The sequence below is a fragment of the Nicotiana tabacum genome, chromosome 12 (genome assembly GCF_000715075.1).
Source record: "Nicotiana tabacum cultivar K326 chromosome 12, ASM71507v2, whole genome shotgun sequence".
Classification (NCBI taxonomy): Eukaryota; Viridiplantae; Streptophyta; class Magnoliopsida; order Solanales; family Solanaceae; genus Nicotiana; species Nicotiana tabacum.
This window is the reverse complement of record NC_134091.1, coordinates 74,925,883-74,947,659: the sequence shown is the minus strand read 5'-3', so window position 1 is coordinate 74,947,659 and position 21,777 is coordinate 74,925,883. Positions and strand designations below refer to the sequence as shown.

General features: G+C 37.8%; 1 protein-coding gene and 1 long non-coding RNA gene across 3 annotated transcripts; both read left to right on the top strand.

Annotated features, from left to right (window-relative positions):
• Positions 1 to 5,054: 5,054 nt before the first annotated feature.
• On the top strand, positions 5,055 to 19,532 carry LOC107816963 (uncharacterized). 2 transcript variants are annotated; one of them, XR_012697364.1, is made up of 3 exons: positions 5,055 to 5,626; positions 7,922 to 18,979; positions 19,104 to 19,532. XR_012697364.1 is itself a non-coding variant. In XM_075226625.1 (2 exons), exon 2 carries the CDS (start codon positions 8,937 to 8,939, stop codon positions 10,038 to 10,040), a length of 1,104 nt encoding a protein of 367 aa, XP_075082726.1. In that variant the 5' UTR covers positions 5,055 to 5,626; positions 7,922 to 8,936; the 3' UTR covers positions 10,041 to 19,532. The 2 variants fall into 2 exon arrangements, 1 of the variants encoding a protein (XP_075082726.1); XM_075226625.1 differs by having other exon boundaries at positions 7,922 to 19,532.
• Positions 19,533 to 19,798: 266 nt separating this feature from the next.
• Positions 19,799 to 21,202, top strand: LOC107816962 (uncharacterized). The gene is made up of 2 exons (XR_001655092.2): positions 19,799 to 20,570; positions 21,042 to 21,202. It is a non-coding gene; the product is annotated as an uncharacterized LOC107816962 (long non-coding RNA).
• Positions 21,203 to 21,777: the final 575 nt, after the last annotated feature.

Below are 21,777 nucleotides of genomic sequence, written 5' to 3'. Positions count from 1 at the left end.
TAACTCCACACGAAATGTCAACAAGGTCAACCCCCGTGCCCACGCTCCCAGATTTCACAAATTCTCGAAGATAAATATTATCCATAGCATCATGAACTTAAATATATAATTTATTCCTAATTCCATATCCAATTTCGTGATCAAAACTAAAACAAAATACCATTTCTAAGTTTTCTTCCTAAATCCCATAATTTCTACCAATTTAAATGTTTAAATCCATACATAATCCATGTATTTAACTCACAACAAGTGAAAATCATTACCACATGATAGATGATGAAAATGGCTCCTCCAAATTGCTCAAAATTGCCTTAGCAAAAGAGAAATGAGTTGAAATGAACAAATTTCCGATTTGTTAACTTATATTCTGCACAGGCCCGTCCTCTTCGCGATCGCGGAAAACTCTTCGCGATCACGAAGGCAAAATCTACAGCTACCAAAAAATCCTCTTTACGAACGCGAGATCGTGTCTGCGAACGCGATGCCTTACCTAGCCTACACGAACGCGAAGGCTAACCTCCAGTCCCAGGTTTTTCTTCGCGAACGCGACCTCCCTGTTGCAAATGCGAAGCACCACTGCCCCAAGCCTCTATGAACACATCTCACCTAATGCGAATGCGAAGCACAAATGGCCTCCAGCACAAATCGTTCATCGCGAAGGCGTGCCTCCCAACGCGTTCGTGAAGAACAAAACCAGAGCCAGCAACTAGCAGCAGCAAAGCGCTCCAACATGGTCCGAAACAATCCCAAAACACACTTGAGGCTCCCGAAATCCCGTCCAGTCATACAAGCTAGTCCCAATACCTTATCCAAACTTATCCAAAGGCTCGAAATGCCACAAATAATATCAAAATCAAGAATCGGTGATCAAAATCTTTCTTTTAACTTTCAAACCTTCAAAATTTGTCGAACGCATCCGAATCATACTTAGACTTTACGGATTACGACTAAGCTACGCACACTAGTTCCAACAAACTAAATGAACCTATTCAAGGTCCCGAAACATTGCCCGGAGTCCTATAATGCCAAAGTTCACTCTAAATCAAACTTAGCTAATTCAAAACCTTCAAAATACAAACTTCCGATAATAAGTGCCGAATCACTCCTGAAATACCCGATACTCAACCCGAACATATGTCCAAGTTCGAAATTACCTTACGAACCTATAGGAACCTTCAAATCTTGATTCCGAGATCGTTTACTCAAAAGTCAAACCTTGGTCAACTATTCCAACTTAAAGCTTCCGAATTGAGAATTATTCTTCCAAATCGACTCCGAACTTCTTGAAAATAAAAACCGATTACACGTGCATGTTATAATACAAAAAGTGAAGCTACTTAAGGTCTCAAACCCACTGAACGACATTCTATAGTTCGAAACGATCGGTTGGGTCGTTATATTCTCCCTCACTTAAACATACGTTCGTCCTTGAACGTGCCAAGAGTCATTCCCAAGCTGCCGAATCACTACATAACTCCCCGTGTACACACTCGTGCTACCTCAATCCATAGTAGCATATTAGCTCAACCCAGGCTGAATATCCTTCATGCTACCTTAATCCACAAGCCTTAGAACCAAATTCCAATATCTGAAATTTCCCAAAAGGTCCGATTCTTGCATACATACACTGTATCAATCTCCACAAGTTGTACCAAAATATAACTATACACCTAAGTAGTAACCACACGATGTACCGTATTGCTCATATGCCCATAGTAATATCATCCAACTATAATAGCTGCAAATTTTTGAACCTAATACCGGTAGTATACCTCCTGACACATAAAAGCCTCGTTCCAACCCTTGCAAAACTGCAATGATGAAAGTGATGTGCAGAAACTCATAACCACTCGTCAAATCAATAATTCATGGAAATAAATACCAAGACAATTTTAGTATTTTTAAATTTATAAGAAGTAAGATAAATAAAAAAAAATGCTAGACAAAATACCAACTAGATAAAATCAAGGAAAATATTTTTGTTGTTTTCTTTTTTAGGAAAAAATAAAGCAAAAAGGTAAAAATAATCAAAATAGCATTACTACACCTAAAACCAACACTAAGCACTAAACAATGTAAAATTTCGAGGAAGGTCAAAATTTACATGTCTACAATATCTTCGAGCTTTAAACGTATTGTTGGACTTTCAGTTGATGTTAATGGAATGGATGAACTCTAACAGCGGGTGGACAATTGTGGACTCAGGAGTATTAACTTATTTCGTAGTGGTTATAACCATGGGAATGTCATTGGAAGATGTCGATATAAGGTTACACATGTGGGCTATCTCCTGTGAGGAAGTTAGGGGTTGCATGATTTCTGATGAAGTTCCCATGAAAAGTTTTACCTTCTATCCAATGGGAGGAATAGACTGTTATGCGGGTCTGGATCACCCGAGGAAGATGGCACGACTGTCACGAAGTTGAGTGTGCATTGGGGTTGATAATTCGGGTTGTGCTATGATTTGTGCAACCTGAACTTACAAGAAATTCAGCTGGGTATTAGTGCATGATCGTGGTAATTGAGAAGGAGAAGTCATTGTGTGTTCTTGGTTTATATGATTGTGGCTTAATGCCAAGTGGGGGAGTCTATAGTCGGTGATTGGGTAACGTGGTCATATGTCTTTGCAATTTCTAGATTTCGGTACATTGGTGGATTAGTTATGACTGAGGAAGAGAACATCATGGGTAATTCGATCAAGTAATCTAATGGATGTGTGCTACATTTCGCCTTATCGATTCATGTGAAGATTGTGGGATGACTCGAATTTTATGCTTCATTGTAAATGTGATGTGCAAGGGAAGGTACACTCGGTTGCTTCTTTGGAGTATTCATGTGCTAACGGAGCACTAGTTGTTTGGTTATATAATCGGACTAGCTTAGAGTGGGCGACTTCATACAATGGTTCTAGTAGGTTTGAGATTTAAGGTGTGGTGCCTAAGGATTTTCGGGTTCATTGTGTGGCTGAGGATTGGGTTTTTCAGTGGAGTGTGAAAGATGCTCGAAGTATTTCTATATTATTACCGGGTCTACGTGCGGTGTTAGAGAGATGAAAGGAACATTGTCGAATTCGCAGAAGGTCTCATCGAAACGGGCATATCAGTAGGAGGTACTATTGACTAGGAGGTACTATTGAGTGCATGAGAGGGTATAAAATGGCTTATGGGTATTGAGATGACGTGGTCTTATGATGTGGGGTCACTCGGGGCGAGTGTTGATTTAGATCCATTGTATGATGGGAAGATAAGTGTTATTTTGAAAGCAGGTCAAGAGGAAGTCCGAAGAAGTTGGGTTAGTTTAGCATAAGCTTGGAGCAACAAGATAGGAGAAATAATCGGTTCCTTCGGTATGATAAGACCAAATAGGTGTTTCGTGGAAATTCTTGTGGATTGGGAGTCTCCATAATTTGGTTGATTTAGAGGTATTCAATTTTGACGATTTTGTTAGGTGCAAATGGATCCCGAAAGAGTTATGACAGTTTAGACCACAATTTAAGGTGTGTGTCTTGTGAGATTATGGGAAGTTGGTTGTGTGTTGTAATTTTTCTTCTGAATTAAGTTAAGTGAAAGGTTTCTAGCCAATAAAGTGTTATTCTACTGGTGGTTCAGGAGTTTAGATAAAATTCTTGTACTCTCGCGTAATAGCATGATAGATGCAGTCAACGATGTGGAATTGAAATTGAAGAATCAAGGTTGCGGTTCAGTTTTGACAAGAATGTCATGATTTTGAAGGAGCGGGGGAGATTTCAGATGTTCAGAGTATACATGAGCTACTTTACTGTCGCCTGAGAATGGTGTGTTTTGTGGAATAGGCGTTGTGTATTGATTTGCGGAAGATTGACTAGCACTACAGAAATATCATGGTTGGTAGCTGCTGATGTTCAGATTTTGTTACTTGGTACGGAAGGTTGTGGGAGTATCTCCTATGGGATGATTATGTAGGTGTGACGTGTCAATCATTTAAGTAGTAGAGATTGGGGTCAGGTACAGAGATTCTGTTACTGTCACAGGTTTCCTGTTAATCTCATTTAGATTGTGTTTATGGATAATTTGCTTACCTAGCGGGTTAGGTTAGGTGCCATAATGACTAGTTAAATTTTGGATCATGACAATCTCCTCAGGGTTATGTTTATGCACTTGGCATGCTTGTGGTTGATATACGTGTGTCTAGTGAGTATGATCATTTTGGCTCGATGGGTATTCCCATACAAATTGTTACATGTGGATCGGGTGGCACGCCGCTATGGGTATGATCTTTGTATTGGTTTATACGCTGCAACGGTATTATATGTGAATTGGGCTGCATGCCGCAATGGTGAGATGTTGGATACAGTTCCTTATACTTATTTTGTGTGTTTGCTTCTCGTCTGTGAAATAGGTTCATAGCATTGGTTTGGTTGTTTTATTCATTATGCGGGCTGGATAGTTCTTTAATCGGGTTTTCTTTCCTTATTGGTCATATTCGAGATGTGGCTTGTTGGCGCATGAAGGGCGTAATATGAGATTTTAGATGGGGCTTGATGTGGCTTGATGACTGAGCGGCTTGTACTGGGTGAGACGAGATTATTGGACCTGAATCAGTGCAATCAGATTTGTATAATGTATGCTTGGAGGGGGAATGTTTCTAATCAGTTCAGAATGCGATAATGGTTCTTGTCGAGTGGAGAATTTTAAAAAATATATTAAAAAAAAAGTTTCACAAAAATATTTTTACTCAGTTTAGTGATTTTTAAGTTGTAGGCTTTAGGAAATACTTAGTAATAGTAGTAGTTAAATCTCTTTAATATAGTTACTATATTTTTCTATCTAATATTTATTCTCTATTAATCTAAAGCAATTGGAATTTGTTTTGCTAATTTAATTTAGTAGTATTTAAATTTTTGTGTTTGTTACTTTGGATTATCTTTAAAAAATGAAAAAACAAAAAGAGAAACAGAAAGTAAAGAATGGAAAAAGCAAAACTAAAAGCAAGAAAAGAAAAGTGAAAGCGGTCCCTTATCCTCCTTTATTATTTTATTTTTAGATATATATTTCTTTTTCTCTCAATCTTTAATCGCCTCTTCCCACCTCACATGTCCACATGATTCCCTCTAACAAACTACAATTCACATCTGCTTATTCTAGAAAAATCCTTTCTTGGGCACCAAGTTCACGTGATAAGAGAGAGTCCAAAACTGGAAGGGATAAAAAGGGGGATTTTTAGAAAAAAAAAACAGAGAGGGAGGCGGCGAGATTAGCAGCGAAAATACCCTTAGCCGCCGCAGACCGTCTTCTACTCCCTCACGTTCTCTCCATGGAAATAAACTCTTGAAAATCAGCCCCTTAAACCATCTAAAAATCTCCCAAGAAGTGCAGCAAAAAACAGTTATGAACAGCTCCAAAAACGACCTCAAATCTGTCCCAGAACCAGCAGCAAAACACCTCCGAAAACCAGTCAAAACCCGCTCCAAACCCAGCCGAAGAACAAAAAAACAGCTCCCTCTTCGCACAAAAACAGCAGCTCCAAAGTCAAGTTCGAGATCACCAGAAGCAATTTCGATCAGAGGTTCCGATCGTGGTTCGCTTTTCCAATCCCGGCTCCTGTTTGTACTACCGTTGCTATAATTGAAAGGGTGTCGCACCTTGAGGTCCATTCTTTTCTTAAATATTCTGCTTTGATCCCATTATTTGTTGTTAATTATTATTTAGTTGCCCATGATTTGTCACTGATTTAGCTAGATTACATTTATAAGATAATAATTGTTTGAGTTGTCGATTGAATTTCTTTAGTTGAGTACATGCTGGGTTATCAGTTTATCGGCTATAGGTTTTAGTATAATGAACTAAAGCAAAGTTGGATCCTAACTAATCAAGTTGGTCGTGCGGTTGTCGGTTTAAAATTGGACCTGAGGCTTGATCAATAATGAGATAGAATATAAGCTTAAGAAAGATTTTGTTATTCTTGTTTCATCTCTCCTCGCTAGTAGCATATTTTGGCCGACCATACATGGGTAGTCAAACCTTAGGTATTTTATTTGAGGTGAGAGGTTGTTCCCTTTAGTTTATACTCAGGAGAGTGCCCCGAAGAGATTTTGTTTTTGTAAATATTATTTTACTCAGGGGAATACCCTGCCATATATGTAAATAGAAGCAAAGGAGGACATCATTGAGGAAGCTTTGGTATAGAATTTTAGTATTTTTCTCTTATTTTATTTTCTCTTATTTAGGTGAGGACTACCTCGAGCCTCTTGTGTATTTTTTTTTCTTTGTGTGTTTTTACCTCGATCTGAGTATTCTTAATAGCCAATTTGATCAAGTGTGCAACCGTACTAGTTACGGGACTTGGGGAATGCTTAACACCTTCTCCCCGAGTCAAATGAACCCCCTTATTCAGAACTTCTGGTGCAGTCGGGTTTAGAGTCAAATGTAATTTGAAGGAAATTATTTTTTTTAAAATGGTGACCTGGCACACCGAAACCAAATGTTAGGTGGCGACTCTGAAAAATCTTTTGAAACACAAACTCTTGTCACTTTCAATTGAAAATCCTTTTAAGCTTAAAAACCACTTTTTATCATTTTAAGAGGTTTAAAGGGTTAAAAAGGGGTGTGACAGCTTTGGCGACTCTGCTGAGGAGTTACAGGTTTGAGCTATTACTTGATCTTGTTGGCTTTTTAGAATATTCGTTTGAGGTTTTTATGTTCTTTATTTGCTTTGTTTGATTTGTATTTTGCTTATTTTTTTTATTATTTGCTAGTTGTTTATGTGTTTACACTTTTTCCTTTTATGTGTTACTGCTTTATAACTGTTAGCACTTGCATAACCCTGCTTCAATTCTTTCTGCAACAAATCTTGTAGTACGCGTCGCATACACAAACTCTTTGTTGAGTCACCCTTATTTTAGGAGGGGGCTGTCGGACGTATGGAGTTGGTGGAAAGCTTGAGCAGCCATTATCGACCATACGCTCCCCCGAATTACCTTGTTAGTGAACCCCAAACATAGGTCAGCCTTAGGACATTACTATGTGCATCATATTATTATGACATAGCAGGAGCCGGTCCTAGGTACCGTGTTCCTTTATAGGAAGCCTGTCCAAGTTGTGTCAAATGGGCCCACCGGCCCAAAAGGACATTCAATCATCCTATGTGCTAAACGTTGTATCTTTGAGGGTAGAAAGGTCATTTGGCGGATTGATGTTTGGGAAAGAAGGGTGAAAAATGAAGGAAGAGAGAATATTGAGGGATTTATCACTTTTCGTTTTCTTACCCCGTTTTCTAAAAAGAAAAAACAAAAAAAAAGATTTTACACTTTCTTATCATTTTTCAAAAAAGACAAAAAAAAAAAAAATTTTCCAAATTAGTTGCATTTTTCAAAGATTTCTCCCATATCCAATCCTCCCGAACTATGCATACCTGATTCTCGTCTTTTGGGATGGGATACGTAGGCAACCCGCATAGGATCCGGTCTTCCTAGTGAGTCTCAAGTTCTTAGCTTCGGGGGTCGTAGCCAAATCTTGCATGTTTAGCCATACTTGGCCACATCGACCTTTTTTGCAAAATAGGGCTATTTTCTCAAAGTGTCTTGTTAACTTATGTCTTAGATTCCTAAGTCCACAACAAGGTGTCCTCTTAGGTTAAGGTCCATTCTTGCTGAATTTGCATGCTCAGTCATTTTTGGCCACATAGGTTGCAAATGGGTCATTTTTGTAAAGTAATTTTGGGGATTATGATTCCTTGAAGTTTAAGGCCAAATAGTACTTCGTGAGGTGTTTCCATGTCTTAGAGGTCACCTTATTGAGTTTGCATTTCTAGCCACATTTTGGCCATGTAGGCCAGTTTCCAAAAAATGCCCTAATCGTGTCTTGCATGTGTCCAATAGGAGGTTTTATGGCTCATGTTGTGTCTTGAGTCACTAACTCTGTTTATTCTTATCCTTCTCATCCAGGTTTGGATCCACTTACCAGAGCTTGAGCATGACAGACGCCCTAGGACCATCCCAGTCAGGACTGTTGCCTTCAGAAGCTGTTTGAGGAGACTTTTTATATTTTTAAGTCTGTTTCCATGTTTTATTTTACTTTCTTGTCTTGTCCAGTAGTATTGAGTCTTTTAGGTGATGTCAGAGTCTGTCATAGTCTAGCTGAGTCTGTCGAGTCTTTTGTCATCGTACTTCCCATTTGTATTTGAAAACCAAAAAAAAAGTTATAAATGAAAAATCCAAAAAGCTTTTTGCTCTTTAGTTTATTTTGTCCATCACTTTTCCAGAACTACGCTTGGTCTGATTCATGTGGAACATGATACGTAGGCAATCTATATCGGGTTCGATCAAATCATTTTTAAAGTTAAAGGAAAAAAAAGAGATGATGTTGTGGGATGTGAGGAATGAGAGGAAAGAAAAGAATAGTAAGAAGAAAGAGAAAGAGAGGAAAGAAAATGATGTAAATCAAAGAGCGTTAAAGAGACAATAAAAGAGGAAGGTTGGAACGAGCAAATTTGGATGATGCCATATGATCTTGTGACCCTCAAAGTCATTCTAGAACCATAAATTGTTGCTAGGTGCATTGCACGTAATGTGATATTATTAAGTGATAAATGCCCTAACGCTAACATGTTGGATTTGTTTTGTTCCTCTTTGTTACCTTTATTATTGTAAGTCAGGATGGTGGTTAGTTTGTGGCACTCTGGCGAGTCATCCATATAATACTAGGTCAAAGCGCAAGGCAGTCATGGCTAGTAAAGAATTGGATACAGGTGTTGTTGCCCCATCGAGGGAGATTGTGGAATCGGAATCTAAGTTGAAAGAGGAGGTCCAAAGGTTGAAACAACAGATGGCAGAGATGTATCAGGCTTGGATCAGGGGGCATCCTCCACCCTCATTCCCACTAATTACATAGAAAGCCCTGCCACTATCCCACCACTATCACAATCCCAGATTCCCACTACCGTTGATCTTTCCCCTCAACATGCACCAGGCTTTACCCCTTATCACTACTACCCTGGCACCTCGTCCCAACCATTTCATGCTCCACCGGCCAAAAACAAACCCATATACTACCCCAACATCCACTCTTGTTTTTGTAGTCCCTCCACAAGCTACCATCCATCGATCTTCTAATGAACCCGCATTGAAAGTTCACGATGCCCAATACTATGCTCCAAAACCAACTTTCAAGGTCCCAGATCCCTATTGTTATACCCTTCCCGTTGAGCCTCCTGTTGAAACCGAGAAGCCCGCTAAGAATGTGAAGCAAGATGAGATATTCAGGAAGGTGAATGGTTTAGAGCAATCTTTAAGGAATATGCAAGGGATAGGAAGCCAAGTAAGTGTGTCTTACAAGGACTTATGCTTGTACCCTGACATCCAACTACCCGTCGGGTTTAAGATGTCAAAGTTTGATCTGTACGACGGACATGGAGATCTTGTGGCCCATTTGAGAGGTTATTGCAGTAAAATGAGAGGCGTTGGTGGGAAGGACGAGCTGTTGATGGCCTATTTCAGTCAGAGTTTGAGTGGGGCAGCCCTGGAATGGTACACCCACCAAGATGCTATCAGGTGGTATACATTGGACGATATGGCTCAGGCCTTTGCCCGGCACTTTCGGTACAATATAGACATTGTCCCGGATCACCTATCCCTAACCAAGATAGAAAAGAAGCCTAATGAAAGCTTTAGGGAATACGGGTTCAGATGGAGAGAAGAAGTTGCTCGAGTCAATCCTCCGATGGAAGAAGACGAGATGGTCGAGTACTTTCTTCAAGCCCTAGAGCCTACTTACTTTGGCCACTTGATCTCAGCCATAGGTAAGCCTTTTAACGATGTGGTAAAGATGGGAGAAAGGGTGGAAGAGGGACTCAAGTCAAGAAAGATCATGAGCTACTCCGCTATAAAAATAACCACACAGGCAATTCAGAATGGCACAGGAAACTTGTTGGCTAAGAAGAAAATGGATGATGTTGCTATGGTTGTTTCTGGACCACGACGTAGCCCAAGGGGTCCGCCTCACCAATATACTCAGCCTCGACCCCAACCCCAAGGCTACATCCAAGCTCCATATAATCTACCATAATATTATTTTACCACCAGACCCTCAATACCATGTTTATCACGCACAGTCATATGCTCAACCCCCTATTTACACGCAGAGGCATGCACCAGCTCCACAAAACTCTTAACCACACCCACAACCCTACCGAAACACTACTAGTTCGAACTTTCGACCCGGTCCTGAGTATAAAAGAGAAAGGCAGCACCGGAAAGAAACCTTCACCCCTCTCGGAGAGTCCTATGCCAATTTGTTTTGAAGGTTGAGGCAATTGGACGTGTTGAGGCCGATTGAGGAAAAGATACTGAATCCACTTCCAAAGAATTTTGATTATTCTCTGATGCGCATATTGTTCTGATGCCCCAGGGAATGACATAGAGAAGTGTTGGCATTTGAAGAGGGCAATCCAAGAGCTTAATGATACAAATCAAATTGTACTCCAGAGCCCGGATACGCCAAACATCAACCAAATCCTTTGCCAGCCCATGCAGAGACACACATGATTAAAATAGTTCGTAAAGATGGGGAGTCTGGGAGCTCTACCAAGCCTGTCATGTACGTCTCTAAGTTTTTTGTCAAGTTAGGGGTTGCAAAACATTCAATATCATCAGTCCCGAAACTAGTAATTGAAGGTGATGAAGAGCTGATCAAGAGGTCCCAGAGCCTATTTTCTGAGGTTGAAATTGGGGAAGGTTCTAGCAACACAGATGTGCATCCTGTTGGACCGAATGTGAAGCTTAGCGATTGAAAAGCTACTCCTCTCCCCACACGGGAAGAGTTTTTGTAGTTTGCTTTGTTTTCTTTTCTATTATCTGGGTTATTTCAGGGTTGTAACCCAGATTTCACTTTTGCTTGTTTTGATATTCAAACCCTTCTATCCTTTTATTCTTGATGAAATGTAGTTTTCCGTTTTCCGTTATTCCTAATGTGTGTTTCATTTTTATTTTTCTTTAGTATAGTTATTTTTATGTTGGTTCCAATGACACGACATGCATGAGGAATTTTCAGCCAGATCTTAAAAGCTAGTCTAGTCTTGAAATAATGAACCAAGAAGTTGAATATGATGAAGAAGCATCATTTGAGGGAAAAAAGGTTGAGACCTCGTCCCTTTGAATTATCGCTGAAGCTGAAATTATGATGATGAGTGGGTCAAAACCTGGCTAGAGCAGCTGAGTTTGATTGATGAGAAAAGATTAGCAGCGATGTGTTATAGTCAATTGTATCAGAAAAGAATGGCAAGAGCATACAACAAGAAGGTACGTCCCCGGAAATTTGAGGTCGGATAACTGGTATTGAAGCAGATCTTTCTACATCAGGCTGAAACTAAAGGCAAGTTCGCCCTAAACTGGCAGGGGTCATTCATTGTGAAAAGAGTGTTGCCCAATGGTGCTTTGTATTTAACAGACATAAAAGGCAAATATATGGGTATGGCTATCAAATCTGATCTAGTCAAGAGATATTATGTATGATTTCTTTGCTTATCTTCGATTGCATTTTTGTATTTGGCATGTTCAAAGTTGGAATGACGAAGGCATTTTATTCTGCTACCCAAACACTTTTATCCTTTGTTATCCCTTTTTAGCCTTATTTATTTTCTTTTATACCCCTCTTTTGGAATCAGAAGTAGATTTAGAAAATAGAAAATAAAAAAACATAAAAGAAACGAAAAAAAGAAAAAAGAAAAAAGAAAAAAAAGAAAAAGAAAAGAAAAAAAAAGAAAAAAAACCAAAAAAAAAAAGAAAAAGAAAAGAACAAAACAAAACAAATTGTGGTTGGAACTAAGTTCGACCTGATTCCTTTTAAGGATACGTAGGCAGCCTTACTCTAAGGTTCGGTCCCATCAAAATAAAAATTCAAAGTTCCCCAGACTCAAAGAAACTGGGGCAGAAGTTTTAGTTTTGCAAAAGATCTGATTTCAAAAGTTGTAATTTTAAACCCTTTCATCTTACGTTATTTTGAGCCTTCATGCCACCCTTTCTTTCTAACCCTGTCCAAAAGCCTACATTACGGTCCAAAGAAAGACCTTCCAATCAATCTTTGAGGATGCCAAGTCAAGCGAGATGGAGGTATGATTTTCTTATATCATGAATAATACTTCGTTCATGGGCACAAGAAAAAATGAATAAAATGAGATAGTCTTATTGGTGAAAACCCTCACGGACACCGTAAGGCGATGGTGAGTTGAGAGAAAAAATTAAAATGAGAGAATCTTATTGGTGAAAATACTCATGGGCACCGTAAGGCGACGGTGAGTTGAGAGATGAACAAATGAGAAAGGCTTGATGGTGAAAACCCTTCGAGGCACTATAAGTCAAATGAGGATCATGGACTTTACAGAGAAGTTAGATCATGAAGGCTCGATTTTGAAGTATGAAGACATGATACAAACTGAAAGTGTGATTGGTCGGACGGATTAGGCTGATCAATCCGAAATGCATGTAATGATCATTGGATCTAGCTGCTTCACTCAGATAAGTCTCTTTTCCACTCTTCTTCAAATAGTCATCTTTATTCAAATTTTTCTTTTGTTCCTTTTGCCAAAAATCACTTCACTTTGTTCTTTTGGTTCTATTTTTCTAAGTCTCTTTCAAGTTAGTCTTTGTAAAACAAGCAAGAAAGGATTTCAAAGCCTACTACCAGCTTTTTAATTGCACAAAGCGAAGTTCAGCCAAGCACATCACAAGTGACATGATTCAAAATGAGCAATGTGGTGATAACCGAAGTTCAGGCGATCAAGTGATTCTTGAATTTTGAGTAAATGCAAAGGTCCAATAATTGTCAGAATGAGAACGCAATACAACAAGTGAGTGTAAGGGATTCGGGTCACTCTAAGGTTTTCGTGGTCGAGGTTTGATCAGGAGGTCAAAAATTCCTTGTTAGCCCGAAGCAGATAGTCAGAATGAAGCATGACAGTGGCAGAAGCGGACACCTTCAGCAATGATGCAACAAACTAACCACTACGTTTTCAAACTAACAATATTTTATTTGTTTGAAACAGGGGCAAGAAAATTTGTTTGATCTGCAGGGACCCTCCATGAGGAAAGCATGGTTCATGGGCAAGAAATTTTATTCATTCTACAGGGATCCTCGATGAGGAAATCATGGTTCAGGTAAGTTTATTTTCGGCTTTTCAGGACCCTCCTGGATAATGGGATTTAGTTTTAAGGTTTTCAGGACCCGCCTGAATAATGAGATTTAGTTTTAAGTTTTCAGGACCCTCCTGGATAATGGGGTTTAGTTTTAAGTTTTCAGGACCCTCTTGGATAATGGAATTTAATTTAAGTTTTCAGGACCCTTCTGGATAATGAGATTTAGTTTTAAGTTTTCAGGATCCTCTTGGCTAATGGGATTTAGTTTTAAGTTTTTAGGACCCTCCTAGATAATGGGATTTAGTTTTAAGTTTTTCAGGACCCTCCTAGATAATGGGATTTAGCTTTTAAATTTGCAAGACCCTCCTCGATAATGGTACTTACTTTTAAGTTTTTCAGGACCCTCCTGGATAATGGGATTTAGTTTTAAATTTTCAGGACCGTCCTAGATAATGGGATTTAGTTTTAGGCTTTCAGGACCCTTCTGGATAATGGGATTTATTTTTCAAGTTTTCGGGACCCTCCTGGATAATGGGATTTAATTTTAAGTTTTCAGGACCTTCCTGGATAATGGAATTTAATTTTAAGTTTTCAGGACCCTCTTGGATAATGGGATTTAGTTTTATGTTTTTCAAGACCCTCCTGGATAATGAGATTTAGTTTTAAGTTTTCAGGACCCTCCTGGATAATGGGATTTGATTTTAAGTTTTCAGGACCCTCCTGGATAATGGGATTTAGTTTTAAGTTTTTCAGGACCCTCCCGGATAATGAGATTTAGTTTTAAGTTTTTACGACCCTTATGGATATTGGGATTTGATTTTAAGTTTTTGGGACCCTCTTGGATAATGGGATTTAGTTTTAAGTTTTCGGGACCCTCCTAGTTAATGAAATTTAGTTTTAAGTTTTCAGGGTCATCCTGGATAATGGGATTTAGTTTTAAGTTTTCAGTACCGTCCTGGATAATGGGATTTAGTTTTATGTTTTCAGGGCCATCCTAGATAATGGAATTTAGTTTTAAGTTTTCAGGACCCTCATGGATAATGGGGTTTAGTTTTAAGTTTTCAGGACCCTCCTGGATAATGGGGTTTAGTTTTAAGTTTTCAGGACCCTCCTGGATAATGGGATTTAAGTTTAAGTTTTCGGGACCATTCTGGATAGTGGGACTTACTTTTAAGTTTTTGGGACCCTCTTGGATAATGGGATTTAATTTTATGTTTTCAAGACCCTCCTGGATAATGGGATTTAGTTTTAAGTTTTTCAGGATCCTCCTGGATAATGGGATTTAGCTTTTAAATTTGTAGGACCCTCCTCGATAATGGGACTTAGTTTTAAGTTTTTCAGGACCCTCCTGGATAATGAGATTTAGTTTTAAGTTTTTAAGACCCTCCTGAATAATGGGATTTAGTTTTTAGTTTTCAGGACCCTCCTGTATAATGGGATATAATTTTATGTTTTCAGGACCCTCCTGGATAATGGGATTTAGTTTTAAGTTTTTTGGACCCTCCTGGATAATGGGATTTAGTTTTAAGTTTTTATGATTCTCTTGGATAATGAGATTTAATTGTAAGTTTCCAGGACCCTCCTGGATAATGGGATTTAGTTTTTAGTTTTTAGGACCCTCCTGGATAATGTGATTTAGTTTTTAGTTTTCAGGACCCTTCTAGATAATGGGCTTTAGTTTTAGTCTTTCAGGACCCTTTTGGATAATGGGATTTATTTTTCAAGTTTTCGGGACCCTCCTGGATAATGGGATTTAATTTTTAGTTTTCAGGACCTTCCTCGATAATGGGATTTAATTATAAGTTTTTAGGACCCTCTTGGATAATGGAATTTAATTTTAAGTTTTTCAAGACCCTCCTGGATAATGAGATTTAATTTTAAGTTTTCAGGACCCTCCTGGATAATGAGATTTGATTTTAAATTTTTAGGACTCTCCTGGATAATGGGATTTAGTTTTAAGTTTTTCAGGACCCTCCCGGATAATGGGATTTAGTTTTAAGTTTTTAGGACCCTTATGGATATTGGGATTTGATTTTAAGTTTTTGGGACCCTCCTGGATAATGGGATTTAGTTTTAAGTTTTCGGGATCCTCCTAGATAATAAGATTTAGTTTTATGTTTTCAGGGCCATCCTGGATAATGGGATTTAGTTTTATGTTTTCAGGACCCTCCTAGATAATGAGCTTTAGTTTTATGTTTTCAGGGCCATCCTGGATAATGAAATTTAGTTTTAAGTTTTCAGGACCCTCCTAGATAATGGGGTTTAGTTTTAAGTTTTCGGGACCATTCTGGATAATGGAACTTAGTTTTAAGTTTCCAGGACCTTCTTGGATAATGGGATTTAATTTTAAGTTTTCAGGACCCTCCTGGATAATGGGATTTAAGTTTAAGTTTTCCGGACCATTCTGGATAATGGAACTTAGTTTTAAGTTTTTAGAACCCTCTTGGATAATGGAATTTAATTTTAAGTTTTTAAAACCCTCCTGGATAATGGGATTTTAGTTTTAAGTTTTTTAGAATCCTCCTGGATAATGAGATTTAGCTTTTAAATTTGTTGGACCCTCCTCGATAATGAGACTTAGTTTTAAGTTTTTCAGGACCCTCCTGGATAATGGGATTTTGTTTTAAGTTTTCAAGACCCTCATGAATAATAGGATTTTGTTTTTAGTTTTCAAGACCCTCCTGTATAATGGGATATAATTTTAAGTTTTCAGGACCCTCCTAGATAATGGGATTTAGTTTTACGTTTTCTGGACCCTCCTGGATAATGGGATTTAGTTTTAAAATTTTAGGATTCTCCTAGATAATGGGATTTAATTTGAAGTTTCCAGGACCCTCCTAGATAATGGGATTTAGTTTTTAGTTTTCAGGATCCTCCTGGATAATGTGATTTAGTTTTTAGTTTTCAGGACCTTCCTAGATACTAGGATTTAGTTTTAGGCTTTCAGGACACTTTCGGATAATGAGATTTATTTTTAAAATTTTGGGGACCCTCCTAGATAATGGAATTTAATTTTAAGTTTTCAGGACCTTCCTGGATAATGGGATTTAATTTTAAGTTTTCAGGACCCTCTTGGATAATGGGATTTAGTTTTAAGTTTTTCAAGACCCTCCTAGATAATGAGATTTAGTTTTAAGTTTTTAGGACCCTCCTGGATAATGGGATTTGATTTTACGTTTTCAGGACCCTCCTGGATAATGGGATTTAATTTTAAGTTTTTCAGGACCCTCCCGGATAATGGGATTTAGTTTTAAGTTTTTAGGACCCTTATGGATATTGGGATTTGATTTTAAGTTTTTGGGACCCTCCTGGATAATGGGATTTCGTTTTATGTTTTCGGGACCCTCCTAGATAATGAGATTTAGTTTTAAGTTTTCAGGGCCATCCTGGATAATGGGATTTAGTTTTAAGTTTTCACGACCCTCCTGGATAATGGGATTTGGTTTTATGTTTTCAGGGCCATCCTGGATAATTGAATTTAGTTTTAAGTTTTCAGGATCCTCCAGGACAATGGGATTTAGTTTTAAGTTTTCAGGACCCTCCTAGATAATTGGGTTTAGTTTTAAGTTTTCAGAACCCTCCTGGATAATGGGATTTAAGTTTAAGTTTTCGGGACCATTCTGGATAATGGGACTTAGTTTTAAATTTTCAGGACCCTCTTGGATAATGGAATTTAATTTTAAGTTTTCAAGACCCTCATGGATAATGGGATTTAGTTTTAAGTTTTTCAGGATCCTCCTAGATAATGGAATTTAGCTTTTAAATTTGTAGGACCCTCCTCGATAATGGGACTTAGTTTTAAGTTTTTCAGGACCCTCCTGAATAATGGGATTTAGTTTTTAGTTTTCAGGACCCTCCTGTATAATGGGATATAATTTTAAGTTTTCAGGATCCTCCTGAATAATGGGATTTAGTTTTAAGTTTTCTGGACCCTTCTGGATAATGGGATTTAGTTTTATGTTTTTAGGATTCTCCTGGATAATGGGATTTAATTTTAAGTTTTCAGGACCCTCCTAGATAATGGGATTTAGTTTTTAGTTTTCAGGACCCTCCTGGATAATATGATTTAGTTTTTAGTTTTCAAGACCCTCCTAGATAATGGGATTTAGTGTTAAGTTTTCAGGACCCTCCTGGTTAATGTGATTTAGTTTTTAGTTTTCACGACCCTCCTAGATAATGGGATTTAGTTTTATGTTTTCGGGACCCTCCTAGATAATGAGATTTAGTTTTAAGTTTTCAGGGCCATCCTGGATAATGGGATTTAGTTTTAAGTTTTCACGACCCTCCTGGATAATGGGATTTGGTTTTATGTTTTCAGGGCCATCCTGGATAATTGAATTTAGTTTTAAGTTTTCAGGATCCTCCAGGATAATGGGATTTAGTTTTAAGTTTTCAGGACCCTCCTAGATAATGGGGTTTAGTTTTAAGTTTTCAGGACCCTCCTGGATAATGGGATTTAAGTTTAAGTTTTCGGGACCATTCTGGATAATGGGACTTAGTTTTAAGTTTTCAGGACCCTCTTGGATAATGGAATTTAATTTTAAGTTTTCAAGACCCTCATGGATAATGGGATTTAGTTTTAAGTTTTTTAGGATCCTCCTAGATAATGGGATTTAGCTTTTAAATTTGTAGGACCCTCCTCGATAATGGGACTTAGTTTTAAGTTTTTCAGGACCCTCCTGAATAATGGGATTTAGTTTTTAGTTTTCAGGACCCTCCTGTATAATGGGATATAATTTTAAGTTTTCATGATCCTCCTGAATAATGGGATTTAGTTTTAAATTTTTTGGACCCTTCTGGATAATGGGATTTAGTTTTATGTTTTTAGGATTCTCCTGGATAATGGGATTTAATTTTAAGTTTTCAGGACCCTCCTAGATAATGGGATTTAGTTTTTAGTTTTCAGGACCCACCTGGATAATATGATTTAGTTTTTAGTTTTCAAGATCCTCCTAGATAATGGGATTTAGTGTTAAGTTTTCAGGACCCTCCTGGTTAATGCGATTTAGTTTTTAGTTTTCACGACCCTCCTAGATAATGGGATTTAGTTTTATGTTTGTAGGACCCTCCTGGATAATGGGATTTAGTTTTTAGTTTTCAGGACCCTCCGGATAATGGGATTTAGTTTTAAGTTTTTAGGACCCTCCTGAATAATGGGATTTAGTTTTTAGTTTTCAGGACCCTCCTAGATAATGGGATTTATTTTTTAGTCTTCAGGACCCTCCTGGATAATGGGATTTAGTTTTAAGTTTTCAGGACCCTCCTGGATAATGGGATTTAGTTTTTAGTCTTCAGTACCCTCCTGGATAATGGGATTTAGTCTTTAAATTCTTAGAACCCTTTTGGATAATGGGATTCGACTAATACTCACAAATGTTCCTGGTACAAACTGGGGCAGAATGTTTCCATTATTTTGTCTTTTTCATTGTGATTGCAGGCACCCACATGGAGAATGAGGGGATTTATTTCAACATGACTTCAATTCAGTTGCAGGCGCCCACCTGGAGAACGGGGGTATTCATTTCAGAGTTTATTTCGAGTTTCAAGTCAGTAGTAGGGGCCCATTTTGAGAACGAATGTATCCACTTCAAATTGAATTCAAGTTCGAATCAAGAACGTCAGGCACCCATCTGGAGAATGAGGGTATTTACATCAGAAATTGGTTTCAAGCTCAAGTCTACTTCAAGTCTAAACAGCAAGAGCCCGCCTGAAGAATAGGGTCAACTTTCAAGTTACATTCATGTTCGAGCAGCAAATGCCTGCCTGAAGAACATGGTCAGTTTCAATTTTCAAGTTCAAATCATGAGTACCAGGGGGCCGCCTAAAGAATAGGGTCAATTCAAGTTAGAAGTAGCAGAAGCTCGCCTTAAGAATGTGAGTCAACAGTTCGAGATGCACACAAGACCGGGAAAAGATTCATGATAGAAGAGTAGATAGGATTTTGCAGTTTTTCTTGTAATTTTTATCTTATTTGATTTTATTTTTGATGTAATGACAGGAACCGCGGAACGGAACCTCGACGGAACCTCACTCGACTCTCTTCCCGTCTCGTCATACTCCATCACTCCATTCACTTTTGAACTACACGTGACCTGATTCCCTTATAACCCGGGATACGTAGGCTGTCCAAAACCAGGACTCGGTCGCACTATATTTATTTTATTTTTGTTCTCTTTAAATAAGGTTCGGGTCAAAAAAGTTGTCTCGTCGATCTTTGTCTGAAAACTCTTCGTGTTTCCAGTCAAAAGGGGGCAGCTGTAGACATGTAATTTTTGACCTTCCTTGAAATTTTACATCTTTTAGTGCTTAGTGTTGGTTTTAGGTGTAGTAATGCTATTTTGATTATTTTTTACCTTTTTGCTTTATTTTATCCTAAAAATAAAAACTACAAAAATATTTTTCTTGATTTTATCTAGTTGGTATTTTGTCTAGCATTTTTTTTATTTATCTTACTTCTTATAAAATTAAAAAAAACTAAAATTGTCTTGGTATTTATTTTTAAAAAAGATTAAAAAAAAAAACAAAAAAACTTTCACAAAAATATTTTTACTCAGTTTAGTGATTTTTAAGTTGGAGGCTTTAGGAAATACTTAGTAATAGTAGTAGTTAAATCCCTTTAATATAGTTACTATATTTTTCTGTCTAATATTTATTCCCTATTAATCTAAAGCAATTGGAATTTGTTTTGCTATTTTAATTTAGTAGTATTTAATTTTTAGTTTTTGTTACTTTGGATTATCTTTAAACAATGAAAAAAAAGAGAAACAGAAAGTAAAGAATGGAAAAAGCAAAACTAAAAAATAGGAAAGAAAAGTGAAAGTGGTCCCTTATCCTCCTTTATTATTTTATTTTTAGATATATATTTCTTTTTCTCTCAATCTCCAATCACCTCTTCTCACCTCACATGTCCACATGATTCCCTATAACAAACTACAATTCACATCTGCTCATTCTAGAAAAATCCTTTCTTGGGCACCAAGTTCACGTGATAAGAGAGAGTCCAAAATTGGAAGGGATAAAAAGGGAGATTTTAGAAAAAAAAACAGAGGGGGAGGCGGCGAGATTAGCAGCGGAAAAATCCTTTGCCGCCGCAGACCATCTTCTACTCTCTCACGTTCTCACCATGGAAACCAGCCATCAAAATACTACAAAGGCTCCATTAAATACACCCAACTTCACCCAAAAATCAGCCTTGTAAACAGCTGCGAACAGCTCCAAAAATGACCTCAAATCTGTTCCAGAACTAGCAGCAAAACACCTCCGAAAACCAGTCAAAACCCGCTCCAAACCCAGCCGAAGAACAAAAAAAACAGCTCCCTCTTCGCACAAAAACAGCAGCTCCAAAGTCGAGTTCGAGATCACCAGAAGCAATTTCGATCAGAGGTTCCGATCGTGGTTCGCTTTTCCGATCCCGGCTCCTGTTCGTACTACCGTTGCTGTAATTGAAAGGGTGTCGCACCTTGAGGTCCATTCTTCTCTTAAATACTCTGCTTTGATCCCATTATTTGTTGTTAATTATTATTTAGTTGTCCATGATTTGTCACTGATTTAGCTAGATTACATTGATAAGATAATAATTGTTTGAGTTGTCGATTGAATTTCTTTAGTTGATATCAGTTTATGGGCTATAGGTTTCAGTATAATGAACTAAAGCAAAATTGGATCCTAAATAATCAAGTTGGTCGTGCAGTTGTCAGTTTAAAATTGGACCTGAGGCTTGATCAATAATGAGATAGAGTATAAGTTTAAGAAAGATTTTGTTATTCTTGTTTCATCTCTCATCGATAGTAACATGTTTAGGCCTACCATACTTGGGTAGGCAAACCTTAGGTCTTTTATTTTATTTTTATTCAAGGTGAGAGGTTGTTCTCTTTAGTTTATACTCAGAGGAATGCCCTGAAGAGCTTTTTTTTTTTGTAAATATTATTTTATTTAGGGGAATGCCCAGCAATATATGTAAATAGAAGCAAAGGACGACATCATCGTGGAAGCTTTGGTATAGACTTTTAGTATTTTTCTCTTATTTTATTTTCTCTTATTTAGGTGGGGACAACCTCGAGTCTCTTGTGTCTTTATTTTTATTTGTATGTTTCTATCTCGATCTGAGTATTCTTAATATCCAATTTGATCAAGTGTGCAACCGTACTAGTTACGGGACTTGGGGAATGCTTAATACCTTCCCCATGAGTCAAATGAATTCCCTTATTCAGAACTTCTGGTGCAGTCAGTTTTACGGTCAATGTGTTTTGAAGGAAATGTTTTTTAAAACAATGGTGACCTGGCACACCGAAACCAAATGTCAGGTGGCGACTCTAAAAAAACTTTTGAAACACAAACTCTTGTCACTTTCAATTGAAAACCCTTTTGAGCTTAAAACCCACTTTTTATCATTTTAAGAGGGTTAAAGGGTTAAAAAAAGGGGTGTGACAAACATATTGCCCAAAATGATAATCAAGCATTCACGTTCCTCTACATTACAAGCAAACTCTTTTCATCACATTTGAACTTCCTAAGTAGATAAGCCACCTCAAGGATCATCTCCCACGAACCATCCACAATAAAAATAGCGATTCGACCCCAAAGTCGCAACACATCGTCATCTCCGATAATCACTTCTTAGGTACCACTTCGCAACACCATACCCCCAAAGGCAAACAAATGAAGACCATCAT

What these genes read in the sequence shown, in the direction of transcription:
- LOC107816963 (XM_075226625.1), top strand. Translation starts at nt 8,937, where the DNA reads ATGCACCAGGCTTTACCCCTTATCACTACTACCCTGGCACCTCGTCCC.